The sequence below is a fragment of the Anguilla rostrata genome, chromosome 5, assembly GCF_018555375.3.
Source record: "Anguilla rostrata isolate EN2019 chromosome 5, ASM1855537v3, whole genome shotgun sequence".
NCBI classification, from domain to species: Eukaryota; Metazoa; Chordata; class Actinopteri; order Anguilliformes; family Anguillidae; genus Anguilla; species Anguilla rostrata.
In genome coordinates, this window is record NC_057937.1 from 53,699,120 (window position 1) to 53,719,759 (window position 20,640).

General features: G+C 49.8%; 1 protein-coding gene across 1 annotated transcript in view; it reads right to left on the reverse strand.

Moving 5' to 3' along the window:
- The window catches only part of itfg1 (integrin alpha FG-GAP repeat containing 1), a 106,871-nt gene that overhangs the window by 24,283 nt on the left and 61,948 nt on the right, over window positions 1-20,640 (reverse strand). The window contains exons 12-14 of the mRNA XM_064338009.1: window positions 17,295-17,417; window positions 5,103-5,146; window positions 1,846-1,924 (exon numbers count right to left, since the gene is read on the reverse strand). Of these exons, the coding sequence (XP_064194079.1) occupies window positions 1,846-1,924; window positions 5,103-5,146; window positions 17,295-17,417 (246 nt within the window). The remainder of the gene's footprint in view (window positions 1-1,845; window positions 1,925-5,102; window positions 5,147-17,294; window positions 17,418-20,640) is intronic.

A 20,640-nucleotide genomic window follows, 5' to 3' on the forward strand; every position in this document is an offset into this window, starting at 1 on the left:
GGTTCACTTAAGGCGCTGGGCTTGTAATGCAGAGGTTGCAAGTTCAAATCTGATGTGGGGCACAGCAGTTGTGCCCTTGTGCAAGCTGCTTAACCTGAACTGCTTCACTAAATACCCGGCAGTACAAGTGGACATTAGTATGTAAACGGGGAAAAAAGTTAAATAAATAAAAAAAGAAGTTGCTTTGGATAACAGCATCTGCTGAGCAAGGAAATAAACAAAGTTAGACTTTTAAGCTTTCTCATCACAAGTGCGTTGTCTGGGTTGCTGTTGCCGGGGGACACGGTGGCAGACGGGGGAAGCGTTCCGCGGCGCCGCCTCCTGTAATTACAGCGGATGAGGCTCCTTGGGCGGTGTGCGGTGGCAGATAAGGCTGCTCAGGAGAGGGGAACGCTGCGGCGTCCGGCCTGCAAATTAGCCCCGGACACACAGCCTTCACAAGCCCCCAAACACTGCGCCTGCTCTAAACCAATCACCTCATTTAACTACTGACAAACGTCATATAACTACTGACCAACGTCATTTACCTACTGACAAACGTCATTTACCTACTGACAAACGTCATTTACCTACTGACAAATGTCATTTAACTACTGACAAACATCATTTAACTACTGACAAACGTCATTTAACTACTGACAAACATCATATAACTACTGACAAACGTCACATAACTACTGACAAACGTCATTTACCTACTGACAAACATCATTTAACTACTGACAAACGTCATATAACTACTGACCAACGTCATTTACCTACTGACAAACGTCGTTTAACTACTGACAAACGTCATATAACTACTGACCAACGTCATTTACCTACTGACAAACGTCATTTAACTACTGACAAACATCATATAACTACTGACAAACGTCATTTACCTACTGACAAACGTCATTTAACTACTGACAAACGTCATTTAACTACTGACAAACGTCATTTAACTACTGACAAACGTCATTTAACTACTGACAAATGTCATTTAACTACTGACAAACGTCATTTAACTACTGACAAATGTCATTTAACTACTGACAAATGTCATATAACTACTGACAAATATCATTTAACTACTGACAAACGTCATATAACTACTGACAAATGTCATTTAACTACTGACAAATATCATTTAACTACTGACAAATGTCATATAACTACTGACAAATGTCATTTAACTACTGACAAATGTCAAAATGTTTTGACTGGTTAAAATGAGTCAGCGATTGACAGCATGCTGTAGCTCCGCCTATAATGGGATGCATGAAGACCTCACTGGAGCAAATATGATGGGGGAGAATCTCCATTACTGGTGTAGCCTCAGTTATCTGACTGAATTCCAATTGGAAATTTGGCTCGGGGGTTGGAACACAGTGGAAGAGGAAGTGCTGCATTTTACCAGTTTGACCATTTTACAGATGCAGATTCCTCTCATAAGAGCTTGAAAGCAGCCTTGTGAGACAGACCTCACTCTCATTACGGGGTAGTCATCACTACCACTTTACATAACGTCTCCTTTTTGCCGCCTTCCAATAAAAAAATCTCATTCTTCCCTCCTCTTCCTCCATTTTGCCCGGCCTCGTACGCAAGTCTTTATCTAGGAGCAAACAAAGGGACCTGCCCTGTCCCCCCCACACCCCATCATGACCCCCCCCACTCTCGAACAGGAAGCACTGTGGCACTGCCGTGGCCACGGTGCGATCACCCTGGCGATAGGACACAAGGCTATTATCAGAGCAAACACAGAGAGAGCCACAGAGTCAATGAATGGGGAGGGGTTCAGAAGAGGGCCTTTTAATGGCTTCCTGTGCAGAACGAGCGTTCCCCAACCCTGCCCCATCTCACCGGAGGCGTTCTTCAGGTTGCCGTTGGAGTCCACCGTGGTGTACATGACGTAGGGCCCGGGCTGGTTCACTCCGAAAGGCTGCGGGGGGAACACAGACAGGGGCAGGCTCATTTAAAGTCTATTCTGATTGGTAAAGAGAGGTCAAAGGTCATTCATCATTCTGGGGCCGGCTCCAGCTAATACTGATATAAGCACAGACTCAGAATAACCAGCCTATGCTCTATGTTCACAGAATCTCTCTCTACTGTTGAAACTGACACCTTTTACGTTTATAAACGTGAAAGGCCATGACCAATGACACAACCCTGCCATTTCCCTTGGGTATGTCTGTTCATGAATATCCACAGACTGTACAACAGAATGAGAAACTCACATTACCTTTAGTCAGAGAGTAGTGAGGACAAAGAGCTGGCCATCTGTTTAGGTTGTTGAATCGGTTATGTAACTGACTTCATAACAGACTTTCGAGGCTTGATGCCTTTTCCCAGGGTTGCTCAGTGATAACAGGCATTTGAAGTGACTGGCTATCATTTCAAGCAGTCCCCACTTTGCCTGATGGGGTCCCTGACCACGTGAAGCACAAATGTAACTGAATTCACAGACAAATAACACAGGAGAGTTTGGAAATGAAGCCTAAGAGAGGCCACTGCCTCTCCCGGCCAACAGAAGACCCTAATTCCAAAGCCAGGGAGGGTGGTCCGCCCCGACAATTCTTGACGTGACCTCTTTTGACAGAACCAATGAGGTGAAAACATACTGCACAGCGGCCCAATTGTCTTCTCTTGGGTTTCTGCGATGTCTGTAGTGGCGGTGAAGCGTTTTGGGAAAAGGTCTTGTAAGCAGAAGGTTGCAGCCTCAGACCCTAAGCTGAGCCATATTTGATTGCGGTTATGTAACACCTTCCATCCTGTGACCTTAAAATCACTTCACAGAGAAGAAGAACAATCCTTAACCACCACTAATGCAGAGCGGCCATTTTGATGACATGGGTGCTAGGCATTAGCGGTGTGCCAGAATGCTCAAATCAGCGGAGGTGGAGGGAGATAACCATTTAACCCAATCGAACTGGGCGAGGGGATGGTTTGGTTGCCAGGTTGGGAATTTTGTCAGTTTAAAAGTGGAAGCCCTACTTTAGAATGACTGAAGTCGCCTTGAGCAGGCTGTGCCGCCTCGACAGATAAAGCTGTGAACATGGCAACCCGGAGACACGTCAGTCGCAGTGCGCAAATTAGCCGGCGAAGCGAACAAATAATGTATTCTTAAAACGGCGCTCTGGGCGGCCGGGCTCAAAGTGTGCTGAGTGACACGAGATGGGAATTAAATCACAGGCTTCCAGAGAACAGGCTTTTCTGCAGCCGGCCGCGTCCGCGTCCGCGCCGACAACAGCGATGTCTCCTTCCACGCCGCAGCGAGTAATCCCACAAAATGGTAATGAATTGAATTAGTCCTGAAACTAGAAATGAATTTTCATAGCCGCTGGGAGAAAAAAGTCCCCCATCCCCCCCAACCAAGCCCAACCCCCCCCCAGGGCCACCCAGCCCTCCAAGCACCCCAGCCCCAACCCACTCCCCCACCCCCCATCTTCCATCCAAGGAGAAGCAGAGAGCAGGTGAACAGAAGCATGCTGGGAATTTCTGTGAAGTTACGCACAGTGTAAATCCCATAAAGTATAATCTCCCTCACATCACTTGACCTCTGAAGCAAGGCTGATGTATTTAGGCTCAACCCAGGGCTGCAGAAAACATGAAATGATATTCAGCTTTACCGTTTTCATTTTCAAATACGGAAAATGGCATTTTTAACTTATCTGACAAAGATAATGTGTATTTGGAAATTAAACCCAGGGAGCGTTGGATTGGATGCATCTGCAGAGCGTACAGTTACGTGATCCGGGTGCAAAGATTTCCAGAAAAAAAAAAAACCCCTCGCGTTGCTTCTTAAGCTCCACCGCGACTCGTTTTAATCAGCGGAGACATCCAGGCCCTTCCCAGCATGCACGGGTGCAGGGCTCTCTGCAGCGGGGCCGGTGTAGGGCCGCCATGGAGGATCAGTGTCTTTTCATTAGAGGCCGACACATAATAAAGGGAGCAAGCCCATGTTTTTACTGCTAGGGGATCAGTCACTGGAGTCCGTCAGGCAGCGCTGCAGACGCCTAGGCCACAGCGGTCCTCCCTCATCCCTCTCTTTCTCTCTGCGCCTCTCGCTCTCAGTCTTGCTACCTCTATCAATCTTTCTCCCTTCTTATTTTTACTCCCCCTCTCCTTGTGTCATTTTTTAAAAGCTCTGCTCCCTTATTTGTTTTCCTCCTCACCTAGATCTTTTTCAGCTCCACCTTTCACCCTCCCCCGTTTTCTCCATTTATTTTTTCACTCACACTTCTCTATCTTGTCTCCCCTAATTTATCCCCATCCCTTCATCCCTATTTCTGTTTCTCTAACTCCCTCTGTCTCGCTTCATCTCTCTCTCTCCACCTGTTTGTCTCTCTCCCTTTCCAAATCTCTCTATGTCTCCCTCTCCATGTCACTGTCTCTGTCTCTCTTCCTTTCCATCTCTTTCTCTCTCTATTTATTGAAGTCCAGTCATTTTTGTGCTGGAACAATGCCTCGATAAAGGGGTTTTTTAAAAATCTCCCTCTCCCAACAGTAGTGAAGCAGGCAGGGCAGAGCTGCAGAATGGGACAGGCTCCCGTGGGGTTCAGGCACAGGTCCGTGGGCCCAGCACACATCGGTGAAATCAGTCGCTCTGCATGCTGGGTTCGAGACCCGCTGAGGGAACTGAACAGACGCGCACGCGGTGCGGCGGTGGGGACGGGTCCCAGACTCTCTATCTGTCAGTCCCAGCCTGACGGAGTGTTGGAGCTTTAACGTCTCGCCCGGTGCCTCTGTCTGTATGTAGAGCCACTGATCAGCTCCCTGCAGATCTCTCCCTCTCTCACTCCATATCCCTCTCCTTCTTTCCCTCCCTCCCTCTCTCTCTCTCTCTCTCTCACTCCATATCCCTCTCCTTCTTTCCCTCCCTCTCTCTCTCTCTCTCTTGCTCTCTCTCTCTCTCCCGCTTTGACTGTCTCCCTCTCTCTCTCCCCCCTCCTTCTCCCTCTCTTTCCCTCCCTCCCTCAATCTCTCTCTCTCTGACACTCCCTCTCTCACTACAAATCCCTCTCCTTCTTTCTTTCTCTCCCTCTCTCTCTCTCTTTATTTTCCCCCTCCCTCCCCTCCAGACAGACCCATGCAGAGATCCGGCAGGCTCCCAGACTCACCTTCGCTTTCTCCGGGCAGTCGTTGGAGCAGAGCCCACTGAGCACTGAGGAGGGAGAACAAACACAGGAGAACATCAGAGAGGCTGAGACACACGCTCCTGCATTTCACACAGCACGGGGCTGAGCCTCAGCACCGCAGAGTGGACCATTCATATGCAGCAGACATAATTCCATACATAATACGCATACTTCCCACACAATCTCACACAAACAGGGCAGCGCACCCTAGGAATAAATAGGGGAGAAAATCCAGCAAAATCCAGTAAGAAAGTCTTACTTAGGCTAAAATATGCACACATACGCACAGACACACACACACACACACACACACGCACACACACACACACGCGCACACACGCACACACGCACACACGCACACACGCACACATGCACACACACACATACGCACACACACACACACATACGCACGCACATACGCACGCACACACACACACACACACACACACACACACACACACACGCGCACACACACACACACGCACGCACGCACGCGCACACACCCAGTCGAGATGTGATGCGCTGTTCTCACATTTGTCTAAGGACGAGCCGCACGACACAGTCTCTAATTATGCCTTCCCGCTACCATTGATTTTTCCCTTGTATGATAATGAGCGGATGAACTGGAGACATTTTTTCCCCTTCTTCGCCTGGCTGTTTGCTTTTCCTGCAGCCCTGTGGCCAGGTCACCACCGTGAAAGGGGAGCAGATTGAGAATTAGCCCGGCAGGTTAAATAAATGAATAGAATACGTCTAGCGCCTTAATATTTAAATAGCTATTTGCTCAGACCTTCCGCCTTAAATATTTTCCCGCTCTGGGACCACATTTTAGAGCAGGAGCTCTACTGGGAATAAAGTTCCCCACTCAAAGGTGCAACACTCGACGATCCAGGGTTGGCCCCTGTCCCACAGCACACCTGTCCTGTCAACAGGCAGCTCTACTGGGAGCTCGTTTGCAATGTCTCCCTGGGTAGTACAGCTACACGGGATTTTAGAGGCCATTTTTTACTGAAATTGTGCACCTTAATCCACTTGGGTACAAATGTGAAGGGATTATGCATAGGTTTTGTGTATGCGTGTGTGCTTGTAGGGGGTGTAGAGAGACAGTTATTAAGAAGCTGAATTTATAACCCAAACTTATACCCGTTATGCACCCTCGCTGTAAGTGCTTCGCCAGAAACACCTTAGAATGTGCCCATCTCTACATGAAATGAATAATAACTACACAAGAAAAATGTAAATTATGTGGGGTACTGCACTCAAGCTGAATCTCTGAATCTCTATCTTAGCTGCTGAAAAAAAAACAAAAAGACAGACATCTAGGAGGCGTGTGTTTGTAATCTCAAGGGGACACACAGCAGACGATGAGATGATTTTTTTTTGTTTCCGTGATGCACGGGCGAGTGTGTGTGTGTGCGTGTGTGTGTGTGCGCGTGTGTGTGTGTGCGCGCGGCGAGGACAAAGCAGAAATATTTAATGGAGAGTAAGACAGATTACTGCGGGCGTGCTGATTAGCGTCATTGGGTCCTGAAGGCTTTAATTAGGGCTTCCACAGCGCTCCTGCACGCCCTGGAGACCCCAACCCCAACACGTAAAACCGCTGGCCTTTTCATCAGGCGTGTGCTTGCCAAACACCGCGATCCAGTCTGACTTTACCACACGTTTCACTTATTATCCATTTTTACAGTGGGGTATTTACAGAAGGAGCTGAGGTTAGACTGCTTGCTCCAGGGTGCGATGTCATCAAACTAAACACCTTCTGGTTACAAGCCCAGATTTGCTACCACCGGCGCAACCTGCCGTTGCTGTTGCCCTGACGCCTAATGCACGCTGTGAGGGACTGGCGCAGTCGGAGCACAGATCAGCATGACCGACACCCCGGCCCTTTGATACGAGCAGCCATTTTAGCTCTGGTTTCCACTGCAGGACTGCCTGGGAACATCTGGGGCGCATGACTGCCGTCATCATCAAACACCTGTCAATGATTTACACTGGGCTCCATGCATAACTGCAAAATAGTCACTATACTGAAGGCTGCATATACACACACGCACATATGCGCACAGAAACACACACACACACACACACACAAGCACATATACACACAGAAACACACACTCAAGCACACAGACATACAGAAACACACACACACACAAGCACATGTACACATAGAAACACACACAGATGCAGTGCTAAGTTCAGTTTTTCCTAAAAAGCACAGTGCTCTGTAGTCAGCTTTCAATAAGAGAGACACAAGCACTCATATATAAACATGAATTATGTTTTCAACAATTTACATACGCACGCACACACACGCACGCACACACACCCATGCACACAATTGCACATACACACACACGCATGCACACATACATATGCACGCGCACGCGCGCACACACACACACACACACACACACACACACGTGGCCGAGAGCCGGCTGAGGAGAGCCGTTTGCCACTGAGCGCGCTCAGACGAGGGCGATGTCACGACTGATGGCAGTCTCACAGCGGGGCCGGCACAACGAGCAGGCGGATTAAATGGACTGTTCTGTCTGAGGGTGCGCCTTCTCACAAGAGCACCGAGCGGCGGCGATGAGAAAGACTCTTACGGAAATTGCACAGTCTAAGAGCAGAGCGCGAGGAAAACGAGAGGGGGGGGAAAGGGAAAAAAAACAAAAAACATCGGCTTTTAAATACGCGCTAATCCTCCAGTGACGCGTCAAAAACGCATTTCACAATTCCGTGGATCGGACCGAGGGATTACGGTCTCATTTACTCCACCGCTTACCCGCTCTCAAACGAGACGCTTTAGCGGTCCCACGTACAAGAATAGATGCCAATCTTTACGGGAGTTCATTCTTCTGCCGTTTCGATTTGGAAAAATCCACACTGAATCAGCTCCTGACTCCTGACGTGATCAGGCCATCCCTCTGTGCCCACCTCAGGCCCCGGGCCCCATTCTCAATGTCACATTAACATGGACAGGGAGTAACGCAGCAATGCGAATATCCCTAAAAGGCAACGTTTCCCCTTTAAATCTTCTAGAGACGCTTAATTGCGAACCGTAATGAACTCTACGGTTCATAGGCCGCGGTGAATATTCCCGCTCGCGCGTCGCGTGTGACGGCGGGGAACAGAACGCTGGGAGCGCGTGTGACTGCGGGGAACAGAACGCTGGGATCGCTCCGTTCGGGACGCGGAGACCCCGGGGATTAATTCTCAGAGCGGGTAATCTGGGCCGGCGGCAGTGACCCGGGCCCGGTTCGGATCAGACAGGGGAGTAAAAAGGTGAAGACGATGCTAATGTCGTCTCGTCCCGTCCACATCCAATTTTCGGCTGCGCTCTGGCCTTTGTCAGCTGCTGTCTGTCGATACTCTGTGAGGCTGCCGCCGCCACACCTCCTTTTCAGCACGGAACATTCCGGAAAAGAGGGCCAGCCGCGTCCGGGGGGGAAAACGCTGCCGTTCGAGGAGCGCGCGTGACTGTTCGCGCGGCGGCGTACATGTGTGTGTGTGTGTGTGTGGAACTGTCTGTCTCGGCGGTGTGTGAGAGCACGCGCGTTCGCGTGTATATATCGATGTATGTGAATGTGTGCGAGTGTAAGTGTTTGTGAGCAAGCGTGTTCGCGTGCGTATCGATGTATGTGAATGTGTGTAAGTGTTTGTGAGCGAGTGTGTGTGTTTGTGTAGACTGTGGTGTTTGTGTAGAGAGTTCCCTCAGTCAGGCTCTTAAGACCCCAGTCCCAATTCCCTCCTGCATGCCTGACGCCATTCGCCGGGCTCTGAAGCTCACCTGACAGGACCCGTACTGCTGTCAATCAACCGTGCCATTCCATAAGTGACACTAGATATTCCATCTGTACTCAAACATTTTCTGTAGGTGTGGATTTGGGTGGAGTTTGGGGGGGAGTTTAACAAGGGAAACGGAGGTAAAAATTCAAAAGATGTTCCTTGTTTGAAAAAGCAGCAAAAGATCCCATAAGTCTGCAAGCTTTTACACACCAAACTCTGCACACATTCTGAAGGATGTTTCAAAGTTAAAGTTCTAGCCTGTAGCAAGACAGGGAAAAAATATATATATTTAAAGAAAGATTTCACACTCCCTGCTCTCGTTCTCAGCTATAATACTGAGTTTGACCTTGTAGCGCGTGTAGCATTTACTCTTTTGTGTAGGAAGGTGCTCTTATTGAGAGCATGTTATAGCCATACCATCTCCCCCCTCCCCCCCCCTTGTGACCCATTTACACAGTGAAATGCCTCAAGGGCAGAACTGCATCGATTCACTTGGGATTCAAACCTGCAACCCTCAGGTCCAGAGTCCAGGGGCAAAAGCACGTATCCACCTGGCTGCCTGTAGTCTCTCTCCCCCTCTCAAACTCAGGGTGACCCTATTCCTCCATCCCACACACATTTTCCACAAGGATCAAACGTCTCACACCAGGGGACACTATCTCTCTCTCTCTCTCTCTCTCTTTTTCTCTTTCTCTTGTTTTCTCTGTCTCTCGGTGTAGCGCCTCACACTGAGGAACCCCATTTCTCCTTCGCTCTTTCTCTGCGTTGGCTCCCTCCAGCCTGACAGACCCAAGGTGCCCTGCGCTGCTGCTCCAGTCAGTGGAGCGGCTCGAATGCAGCCATTACGGTTCGAAGAGGCGCTGATTTCACCCTCTGTCACAGCACCCAGAACACAGCCATTTACCAGCAGGGCCCACCCACACATTACCACCATCACTCAGCAGGCAGGCCAGGGTGCCCTCACCAAAGGGCACACAGAGGGCACAGAGAGGGAGGAGAGAGCTTACAGAGGCAGGAGAGTTCTTCTGCTCTCTCTCACTCGCTCTCTAATGCTCTCTTCATACAGAGGACTCACTCTCTCTCTCTCCCTTTATGCAGAGGGCTCCCTCACTCTCTCCCTCCCTCTCCCTTTATACAGAGGGTACTCTCTCTCTCCCCTTTCATGCAGAGGGCTCTCTCTCACTCTCTCTCTTTCTCCCTTCATACAGAGGGCTCCCCCTCTCTCTCTCCCTCGCTTCATATGAAGGTCTCTCTCTCTCACTCCTCCTTCATACAGAGGTCCCCTCTTCTCGCCCTCCTTCATGAAGGTCTCTCTCTCTTTCTACGAGGCTCCCCTCTCTCTCTCTCCTTCATACAGAGGCTCTTCTCTCTCTCTCTCTCTCTCTCCCTTCATACATAGGGCTCTCTTTCTCTCTCTCACTCTCTCCCTCTCTCTAACTGCTCACACTTAGCGAGCGGATGGAGCTCATTGAGAGATAATGATTTCATTAGTGACAGATGGCCAAGGCCGCGCTATGACTCAGGAGGATCTGAGGCTGATGGGACAGAGCCTGCAGATGTGTATGAATTCTGGGTAATTTACTTCCCTGTAAGTGAACGATTCTGTCACCTCCCTTGGTTCCTTCTCTCTCTCTCTCCTCTCATCTCCCTCTCTTTCTCACTCTGTCCATCTGTCTCTCTCGCTCTCCTGCTGTCCCCCTTTCCCCCCCATATTTCTTTCTCTGTCTGCCTGTCGAAGTTACATTTCAATTTCAAACGCTGCATCACTGGCATTATGAAGGGAATGCACCGCAAAAGCATGTAGCCACAATGGGAACACTACACTACAACAGGAAACGGAGAATGTACATGAAATACAACGTGTAAATAACACAATGACAATTATACTACTACCATAATATTTATGAAAATGACAAAAAATAATAAAATAAGTAAATAAATAATGAAAATAAATCAGGAAGCAGATTTTTTTTGTGTCGCATTCAAAGTGAAAATCAAGCATGCCTAATTAACACAAAGGGATCACCAGTATTTTTAAAGTGCTAGGTACACAGACTGTAAGAGAAAAAAACCCCACAGTGATTAACCTTCAATCAGCAGTCAAAGCCCAGTCATTACGATGATCCCACACTCTCTCTCAAACTGTGGCCCACAGAGACATATCTGGCTGCCAAACTCCATATACTATCTTCTGTCTAGGATCATATTATTGCTCTCTGAATGCAGTAAACGCTGAGAGTGATTTGTGAGAGCAGGACTGAGGGGGGCATAAAGTAAGGGAGGAAAGGCGGGGTTTGAGACAGTGGACCTGTCACAGCAAGGGTGCAGTTATCACATAGTCATCGTATATCATTCTCTCTCTATCCCTCGCTCTCTCTACCCCTCTCTGTCTCTCTCTGTCTCTCTCTCTATATATACACACACACAATATATATATATATATAGTGGGCTCCATAATGGGACAAATACATGCTTTTTCTTAATTTGGCTCTGTGCTCTGCAATTTTAGATTGTACCCTTGTCTGTGTGCTTCATCTCTACTCTCAGTGGTCTTTCTTACTTCCTTCTCTCTCTCTCCCACCCTCCCATCCTGCTCGTTCCTTCTTCTCTTACTCCCTCTGTCTTTCAGTCCTTTCCTCCTCATCTCTTTCACTCGGTTTCCCTCTACCTGTCTCTCCCTCCCCCCCTTCCGCCCACCCCACCCTGCCGCTCTCCCTCTCCCCCTCTCTCCACGGCTCTGAGAGTGCTTTTATGTAATGTGGAACAGAAGGTTGTGGTTTTGCCTTGTTGGTTCTGCCTGCTGAAACAGTAGCTAAGAGGTAACGGCGGTAAAGAGACGTGGGAACGCTTATGGTTAATTGCTTGTTTTTTTTTTTGGTACTGCGTATTTAATTTTACCTCACGTAGCACTTAATTTACTGCGGACCGTGAACGATCGAATTTAACTAAACAACCTGCCGATAACGGTGCGTGCTGAAAGTCAAAAGTCTCTCTGCAGCTGAAGAGTCCTCTCTATGTGCTCTCAGTCAGCAAGCTGGAGCTGGGCCTGGCTCTCTGTGCTCGGCGTGCTCGGTCTGAATCCTGCTCTCAGTCAGCTGGCTGGAGCTGGGCCTGGTTCTCTGTGCTCGGCACGCTCGGTCTGAATCCTGCTCTCAGTCAGCAAGCTGGAGCTGGGCCTGGGCCTGGCTCTCTGTGCTCGGCGTGCTCGATCTGAATCCTGCTCTCAGTCAGCTGGCTGGAGCTGGGCTTGGTTCTCTGTGCTCGGCACGTTCGGTCTGAATCCTGCTCTCAGTCAGCTGGCTGGAGCTGGGCCTGGTTCTCTGTGCTCGGCACGCTAGGCCTGAAGCCTGCTCTCAGGCAGCTGGCTGGAGCTGGGCTTGGTTCTCTGTGCTCGGCACGCTCGGTCTGGATCCTGCTCTCAGTCAGCAGGCTGGAGCTGGGCTTGGTTCTCTGTGCTCGGCACATTCGTCTGGGAATCCTGCTCTCAGTCAGCTGGCTGGAGCTGGGCTTGGTTCTCTGTGCTCGGCATGCTCGGTCTGAATCCTGCTCTCTGGCTGCTGGAGCGGAGAGCGCTCTAATGAAACACCGGCTCAGAGGCTTTCTCTGTGCCGCAGAGCCCTCTCTCTCCCTCTCTCCCCCTCTCTCCCACTCCTTCCTCTTCCCTCGCTCTCCAAAGTCTCCAAAGGTACTTAAAATTTGGGTAGACTCGCAAAAAAACGCGAGAATAAAAAACAACAGCAGATTGCGGCTCCTAACGCCCGCAGCGATATGTTTAAAAGCTCTGCTAGGGTAACACATGGCGGGCGCTGGATCTGCCTGCCGTTAGAGGAACAAACCGCTGAGCGCAAACTCCCCCGGAACTGCAGCTCTCGCCCCAGAAAGACCAGGCGCGCTCCTCCATAACCTCTCCAGCGACACGGCGCCCTCATTAACTTCCCCTTTGTCTGCACTTCCAACACTTCTAACAGCAGCTTGAGTCAGCAAAATCACACATTTACATGCAAGGCAATTAGCAGATGCTCACTCATCCAGAATGACTTATGCGGCTTACAAACCTTTTCATATTTAATCCATTTAAACAGCTGGAAATTCACTGAAGCCTTTCAGTTTCCTTGCTCCAGGGTTCAGCGGGAGCTGGGAATCAAACCTACGTCCTAGGAGTTGCAGGCCGAGTTCCCCACCCATGACGCTGCTCTGCTGCTCTCGAGGGGCCTAGAGTCAATTTTACAGCTTGGTAAAGAAGGCCATCAGCACCACAGAAACAGAGACTGGGCTCGAAGTGGGAAAGGAGAGTGTCTGCTGCTGTGATCTCCTCTGAGCTCAGCCTGGCGGGCCGTCTCGAGATGCTCTCCACAGGATCGAAGCAGGGCATTAGCGCTGAATGCAGCAATTAGCTCTGTCTTCTAGGCTATTCTGCAGGCCTCTCTTTTTACATTTTCGTCCTCTTAGAAGACGGAGACGGCGTCAATATTGTGGCGTGGCGCTCGATAAGCAGGCTGGGAATATCGGCTGCAGGCCCTCAGAGATGGGCTGCAATATGAGGGCATGGCGGTGTGAAAACTGGAGTCTAATGTCTCTCACAACCAACCCTCTATACATAATCTGCACCTACACGCATCTACACATAGCCTGCACCTACACCCATCTACACATGACCTGCACCTACACCCATCTACACATAGCCTGCACCTACACGCATCTACACATGACCTGCACATACACCCATCTACACATGACCTGCACCTACATCCATCTACACATGACCTGCATCTACACCCATCTACACATAGCCTGCACCTACACGCATCTACACATGACCTGCACCTACACCCATCTACACATGACCTGCACCTACACCCATCTACACATGACCTGCATCTACACCCATCTACACATAGCCTGCATCAACACGCATCTACACATGACCTGCACCTACATCCATCTACACATGACCTGCATCTACACCCATCTACACATGACCTGCACCTACATCCATCTACACATGACCTGCATCTACACCCATCTACACATGACCTGCACCTACACCCATCTACACATGACCTGCACCTACACCATCTACACATGACCTGCACCTACATCCATCTACACATGACCTGCATCACACCATCTACACCCATCCATCACATAGCCTGCACCTACATCCATCTACACATGACCTGCACCTACACGCATCTACACATAGCCTGCACCTACACGCATCTACACATAGCCTGTATCAACACCCATCTACACACAGCCTGCACCTACACCCATCTACACATAGCCTGCATCAACACCCATCTACACATGACCTGCACCTACATCCATCTACACATGACCTGCATCTACATCCATCTACACATAGCCTGCACCTACACACATCTACACATACCCTGCACCTACACCCATCTACACATAGCCTGCACCTACACCCATCTACACATGACCTGCATCTACACCCATCTACACATGACCTGCACCTACATCCATCTACACATGACCTGCATCTCTACACCCATCTACACATGACCTGCACCTATACCCATCTACACATGACCTGCACCTACATCCATCTACACATGACCTGCACCTACACCCATCTACACATGACCTGCACCTACATCCATCTACACCTACACCCATCTACACATAGCCTGCACCTACATCCATCTACACATGACCTGCACCTACACACATCGACACATAGCCTGTACCTACACGCATCTACACGTGACCTGCACATACATCCATCTACACATGACCTGCATTTACATCCATTTACACATAGCCTGCACCTACACCCATCTACACATGACCTGCATCTACACACATCTACACATAGCCTGCACCTACACACATCTACACATGACCTGCACCTACATCCATCTACACATAGCCTGCACCTACACCCATCTACACATAGCCTGCATCAACACCCATCTACACATGACCTGCATCTACACCCATCTACACATAGCCTGCACCTACACGCATGTACACATGACCTGCATCTACACCCATCTACACATGACCTGCACCTACACCCATCTACACATGACCAGCCTGTACATTGATCTACACATAACCCATATCTTGACACATCTACACATAGTCAGCACCTACACCCATCTACACATCACTTGAACCTCTACATCCGCCTATACATCATAAATAACATCCACCCAAACACAATCCAGGGTACCGATTTCCAATTCCCCACAGTTCCCCTGAACATAGGTCTACTTTAATAAGAGTGGTCTGTCATTATAAAAGAGAACTGCTGCTTTGAACTGTCAAAACCACAATGTTTTGAAGCAGAGAACAAAAAAAAAAAAGTCCAAGCCGAAAGAGGTGGACGTCAGAAAGGCAGCATGACGGGGGGTGGGGGGGGTTTGGGGGGGGGCGAGGTAAAGCGCACAGACAAAGAGCTCCCCGTTTCTCTGACCCTGACAGCTGAATGGGCAGGGGCGCATATGCAAGGACGTCACTGAGCGCGCAGAAAGGGTCGGTCAGAACAGCCAGGCTCTGCTGTGCGCTTCCTAGTCTAAATCAATAAAAGATGTCCATGTAAATCGATATCGCACCTCCATCGCCACACGCTCACCACTCCTGCTTCAGGGATCACATACGCGCGTTCTCTTTCCCATATCGCTCCAACACAGGAGCCACGGGGCAAGCTTCAGGCCTGCATTCAATCAACATTTGTCCTTAACTCCTACAAGAAAATGCAATATTTTGTATTTCAATTCAACTGCTTTCAATTGTCAACCCACACACACACATACACACACGCACACACACACACACACACACACACGGTGTTACGGTCAACGCACTTCACACAGAAACATACAGACACTACAAACATGCGGTTTAGACTCTAACAGCACCATCGACAGATGCATTCACCTTGTAAGGCTTACACCCATAGCTACACTCACATGCACGGTACAAGCACTGGCACATTAGCTACCCTCCCATAATAAGAGCTTTGCTATGCAGGCGTGTACTGTGTGCACATCTGCATGGCTACTCAGCAGTGAACGTAGGGTCACAGTAGATCACACGTGGCCCCGCCCCTTTCTCTGCCCACCTGACAGTATCAGCTAATCGGCACGCGGCGGGGTACAGGACAAACAGGAGGACCGCGGCGGACCGCGAGGACCGGGTCGGGTCAGAGTGAGACCAGGGAAATAAACCGCAGATCAATGGGAATGACTAATCCGCGTGCGGAGGCCTCCGAGCTCTGATTAGCAGACGAGACACGGCCACGGTGCTGGCAGCGGGAGTGGGGAGGGGGGGGCATCCAAGATTCACTTTTAATTAATAGACTAGGAGCAAGGATTACCCAGGGGGTGGGGCAGCGAAAACTGCTCTCTGTCCAACTAAATGCCAGCAACCCTGCCACTACGTGTGATTGGTTCTATTTGCTTCATATTGGTAGAGACAAAGGCACAGACTCAGAGAGAGCAAAAAATAATGCCCACCCTCAGGTTGCTGCTTCTTTGGGTGGTGATGAGGCCAAAACAGCAGAACCCTGACCAAGGTTGAGAACCATTTTGGACCGGAAGGTTGCAGATTCAAATCCCCAAATCCCAGGAGAGGCACTGCTACTGTGTCTCTCCTGGGGCTAATAAAAAATTAGCCTATGGAGACATAGCACATGCATACAGATAAGTATCCACTATGAAAATAGACATATATGGATTCTTTCATATTCACACTCAGTTATGAGTGACTCACACATCACTACCTGCGCTGCTGTACGCTACAGACCAGGGAAATGAGGAATATTGATTTTTTTTGAGGCAGAGGCAGAGATCGAAAGCTTGATCTCTGCCCGCTTCCACACTGTGTGCAGTTATGTCAGAAATAAACCCTTTGTGTTTGAGCATCGCGTTTCCGACAGAGGCCAGCCTCCCCGCTCGACACCCGGCAAATACCCGCAACCCCACCGTCTACACTGCCCCTCCGAGAGAGAGCGAATCCCCGCGACTGAGACTCACAGAGGTCCCCACACACTGAGACTCACAGAGGTCCCCACACACTGAGACTCACAGAGGTCACCACTCACTGAGACTCACAGAGGTCCCCACACACTGAGACTCACAGAGGTCCCCACTCACTGAGACTCACAGAGGTCCCCACACACTGAGACTCACAGAGGTCCCCACACACTGAGACTCACAGAGGTCCCCACACACTGAGACTCACAGAGGTCCCCACACACTGAGACTCACAGAGGTCCCCACACACTGAGACTCACAGAGGTCCCCACTCACTGAGACTCACAGAGGTCCCCACACACTGAGACTCAGAGGTCCCCACTCACTGAGACTCACAGAGGTCCCCACACACTGAGACTCAGAGGTCCCCACTCACCGATCACTTTGACGAAGTAGGCGTCGGCCTCAAAGTTGTTCTTCAGGGCGTGGATGGCCAGCTCGCCGTTCGGTACCCCCTTGGTCAGCACGATCATATCCAAGATCCCCTGCAGAGAGAGAACTCCCGATTAATCTTCCGCAAGAGGAGAGGAGAGGTGAATTAGCTTCCCCGTGCTCCATCCCAATGTGCCACCTCAGCTCTGTAATGGATAGAAAAACGATGATCTTCTCATCCTGACGGTTCCAGTCGTCAGAGACTTTCATGGAGTTTTTAACTCAATTACAGAAAAAGGGAGATTGGATATTGTAATGATTTATCTCTATGTAATGAACTGGCCAGGGCAGACAGTGCTGCCTCATGCGGAATGCTAATTCAGTGAACACACAGTAATGGTTACTGAAACACGTGAGCGTGGCCGTGGTCACATAAGGTCGCAGTGCGCTGAGGTGGGCAGGCCTAGCCCAATCAGAAGGAGGCGCTGCAGTGGAGCCGTCCAGTGCGCTGGCCCAGATGGACAGCGCTGAGCGCAGGAACAGATGCGTGCCCATTAAGAGAGCCGCCGGTGTGGAGGAACAGATGTGGCGCCGATGTTCGGCTCGGCCCGGGGACCGGCCTTTCTGCTGCGCTGAGGGAACACCCCTCCACCCTGTCTGTCTGCAGCCGCAATGAGGCTGTGAGTGTGAGTGTGTGTGTGTGTGTGTGCGTACATGTGTTTGTGTGTGTGTGTGTGTGTGCATGTGTTTGTGTGTGTGTGCGTGTGTGTGTGTGTGTATGAGTGTGTGTGCGTGTGTGTGTGTGTGTGTGTGTGTGTACAGTATGTGTGTGAGTGTGTGCGCGTGTGTGTGTGTGTGTGCGTGTGTGTGTGTGCACGTGTGTATGCCTGAGTGCATACACGTGTGTTTATATGCGTGTGCATGCGTGTGTGTCAGTGAAGTGTGTGTATGTGTATTTAGGTGTGTGCGAGCGTGTATGCATGTGTTCGCGCACGCGTATGCATGTGCATGTGTGTGTGTGTGCTGGGGTATGTGTGTGTGTGCGCGTGTGTGCGTGTGTGTATATCAGAGGGGTGCAATAAAGACTAACTGTGGTCCTGTGGGCACAGCGGCCAGCCTCGGTCTGTCAGGCCACATTGCATCACTGTGCCACCTCCGCACTGGCACTGGGAGGTAATCGTGCCCTGTGGTGCCACGCTGGTCTTGGCAGATCGTTTTTTTATGGCCAAAGGGTTGGATCGGGGGTCGCCAGAGTAACCTGCTCTCCGCCATGCGAGCGCCAACCAAGCCATTTACCGCCATCATGGCAGGACGTTAATAAACCAGCCCTGCTTATTAAACACATTGGGATGAGGAGCGTGTCCCCCGTGCTCAGAGAGAAACAGACAAAGACAGCTGCAATACCAAGTCCTCCCACTTTGTTGTTCATCACTGAATAAAAAAAACAACAATTAGGAACTGTTTTGTTTCTCGACAATACATGAAAATTTGTGCCTTGGTATCAAAGCAGTAGTTTTGTTTTCAGCAGAAGGGATACTGTGGTGAGACTGAACCTGGACCTCGTTAATGTGCTCTAATGTAACAGTGAGACTGCAATGGGAGGCTGCAGAGGAAATAACACCAATACATTTAAAGCAGTGTGGTTAAACACTAATCACCAGGGTCTAACAGTGCCTTTTAACTAGTTACTAAATTTACATCTAGAGAATGGGAGCTGCATCCATATTTCATCACGCTCATCTTCACATGTAAAACTACATCGCAATATATGCTTGAACGGAGTGGTGTAGTACATGTGGTATTGGAACTTTGTTTTGTATTACCACAGTACCGAGGATACGATTCCGTAGGACAGCTCCTCTTGAGCAAGTTTAACCACAATGCTATCAGTCTCACTCCCCCAGCTGTATAAATGGATACATCGCTGTGCTATGTAAAAGTTGTGTTAGTCGCTCTGGATAAGAGCGTCTGCTAAATGCCTGTAATGTAATGTAAATGCTTGTACCGTGATGTGCGTTGTATTGTGACATGTATTTTATTGTGACCTTTGCTTTGTGTTATGTTCACCACAGTAACATCGACGATACCGCGATGCCAGAGACAGGCTCCTCTTCGGAAGATTGTTCCCGGGTAACCAACCAACCAGCCACCAATCACAGTCTCACCTCCCCGCCCGAGGGCTCGTTAGTGACTCGGTCGCTGGGGCTAAGCGACCACGTACGCGGCGAACCCCGGAGCCGTCTGAAGAGACGCCAAATCGCCGGCGTGGTAATCGCTCTGGCTAATTGCTCAATGCGATGCTCGACCCTCCAGTCACAAACGCGCCTTTGTCTAATTAAAGCAAAGCCGCGAACATTATTCCCTCGTTAGGAAAGAGAGACTGTTTGGAGAGGAGGAGGGCGGGCGGGGGATGGGGGCAGGGAAGGAAGTTATTAATGAGATGGAGAGGAGGGCAGGAGTTATTAATGAGATTGAGAGGGGGGCAGGGTGTTATTAATGAGACTGAGAGGTGGGTAGGGGTGTTAGTAATGAGATTGAGAGGCAGGCAGGGGTGTTATTGATGAGATTGAGAGGTGGGCAGGGCTGTTATTAATGAGATTGAGAAGTGGGCAGGGCTGTTATTAATGAGATTTAGAGGCGGGCAGGAGCATTATTAATGAGATTGAGAGGAGGGCAGGGGTGTTATTAATGAGATTGAGAGGCAGGCAGGGGTGTTATTAATGAGACTGAGAGGAGGGCAGGGGTGTTATTAATGAGATTGAGAGGAGGGCAGGGGTGTTATTAATGAGATTGAGAGGTGGGCAGGGGTGTTATTAATGAGATTGAGAGGCAGGCAGGGGTGTTATTAATGAGATTGAGAGGAGGGCAGGGGTGTTATTAATGAGATTGAGAGGAGGGCAGGGGTGTTATTAATGAGATTGAGAGGAGGGCAGGGGTGTTATTAATGAGATTGAGAGGCGGGCAGGGGTGTTATTAATGAGATTGAGAGGAGGGCAGGGGTGTTATTAATGAGACTGAGAGGCAGGGCAGGGGTGTTATTAATGAGACTTGAGAGGTGGGCAGGGTGTTATTAATGAGATTGAGAGGAGGGCAGGGGTGTTATTAATGAGACTGAGAGGAGGGCAGGGCTGTTATTAATGAGACTGAGAGGAGGGCAGGGCTGTTATTAATGAGATTGAGAGGAGGGCAGGAGCATTATTAATGAGACTGAGAGGAGGGCAGGGCTTATTAATGAGATGAGAGGGGCAGGCAGGGGTTATTAATGAGATGAGAGGCGGGCAGGGCGGGTGGGTACATCAGATCTCGAGAGCGAGCAAGGGGTCATTAACTGGGGTTGGAGGAGCCAGGTC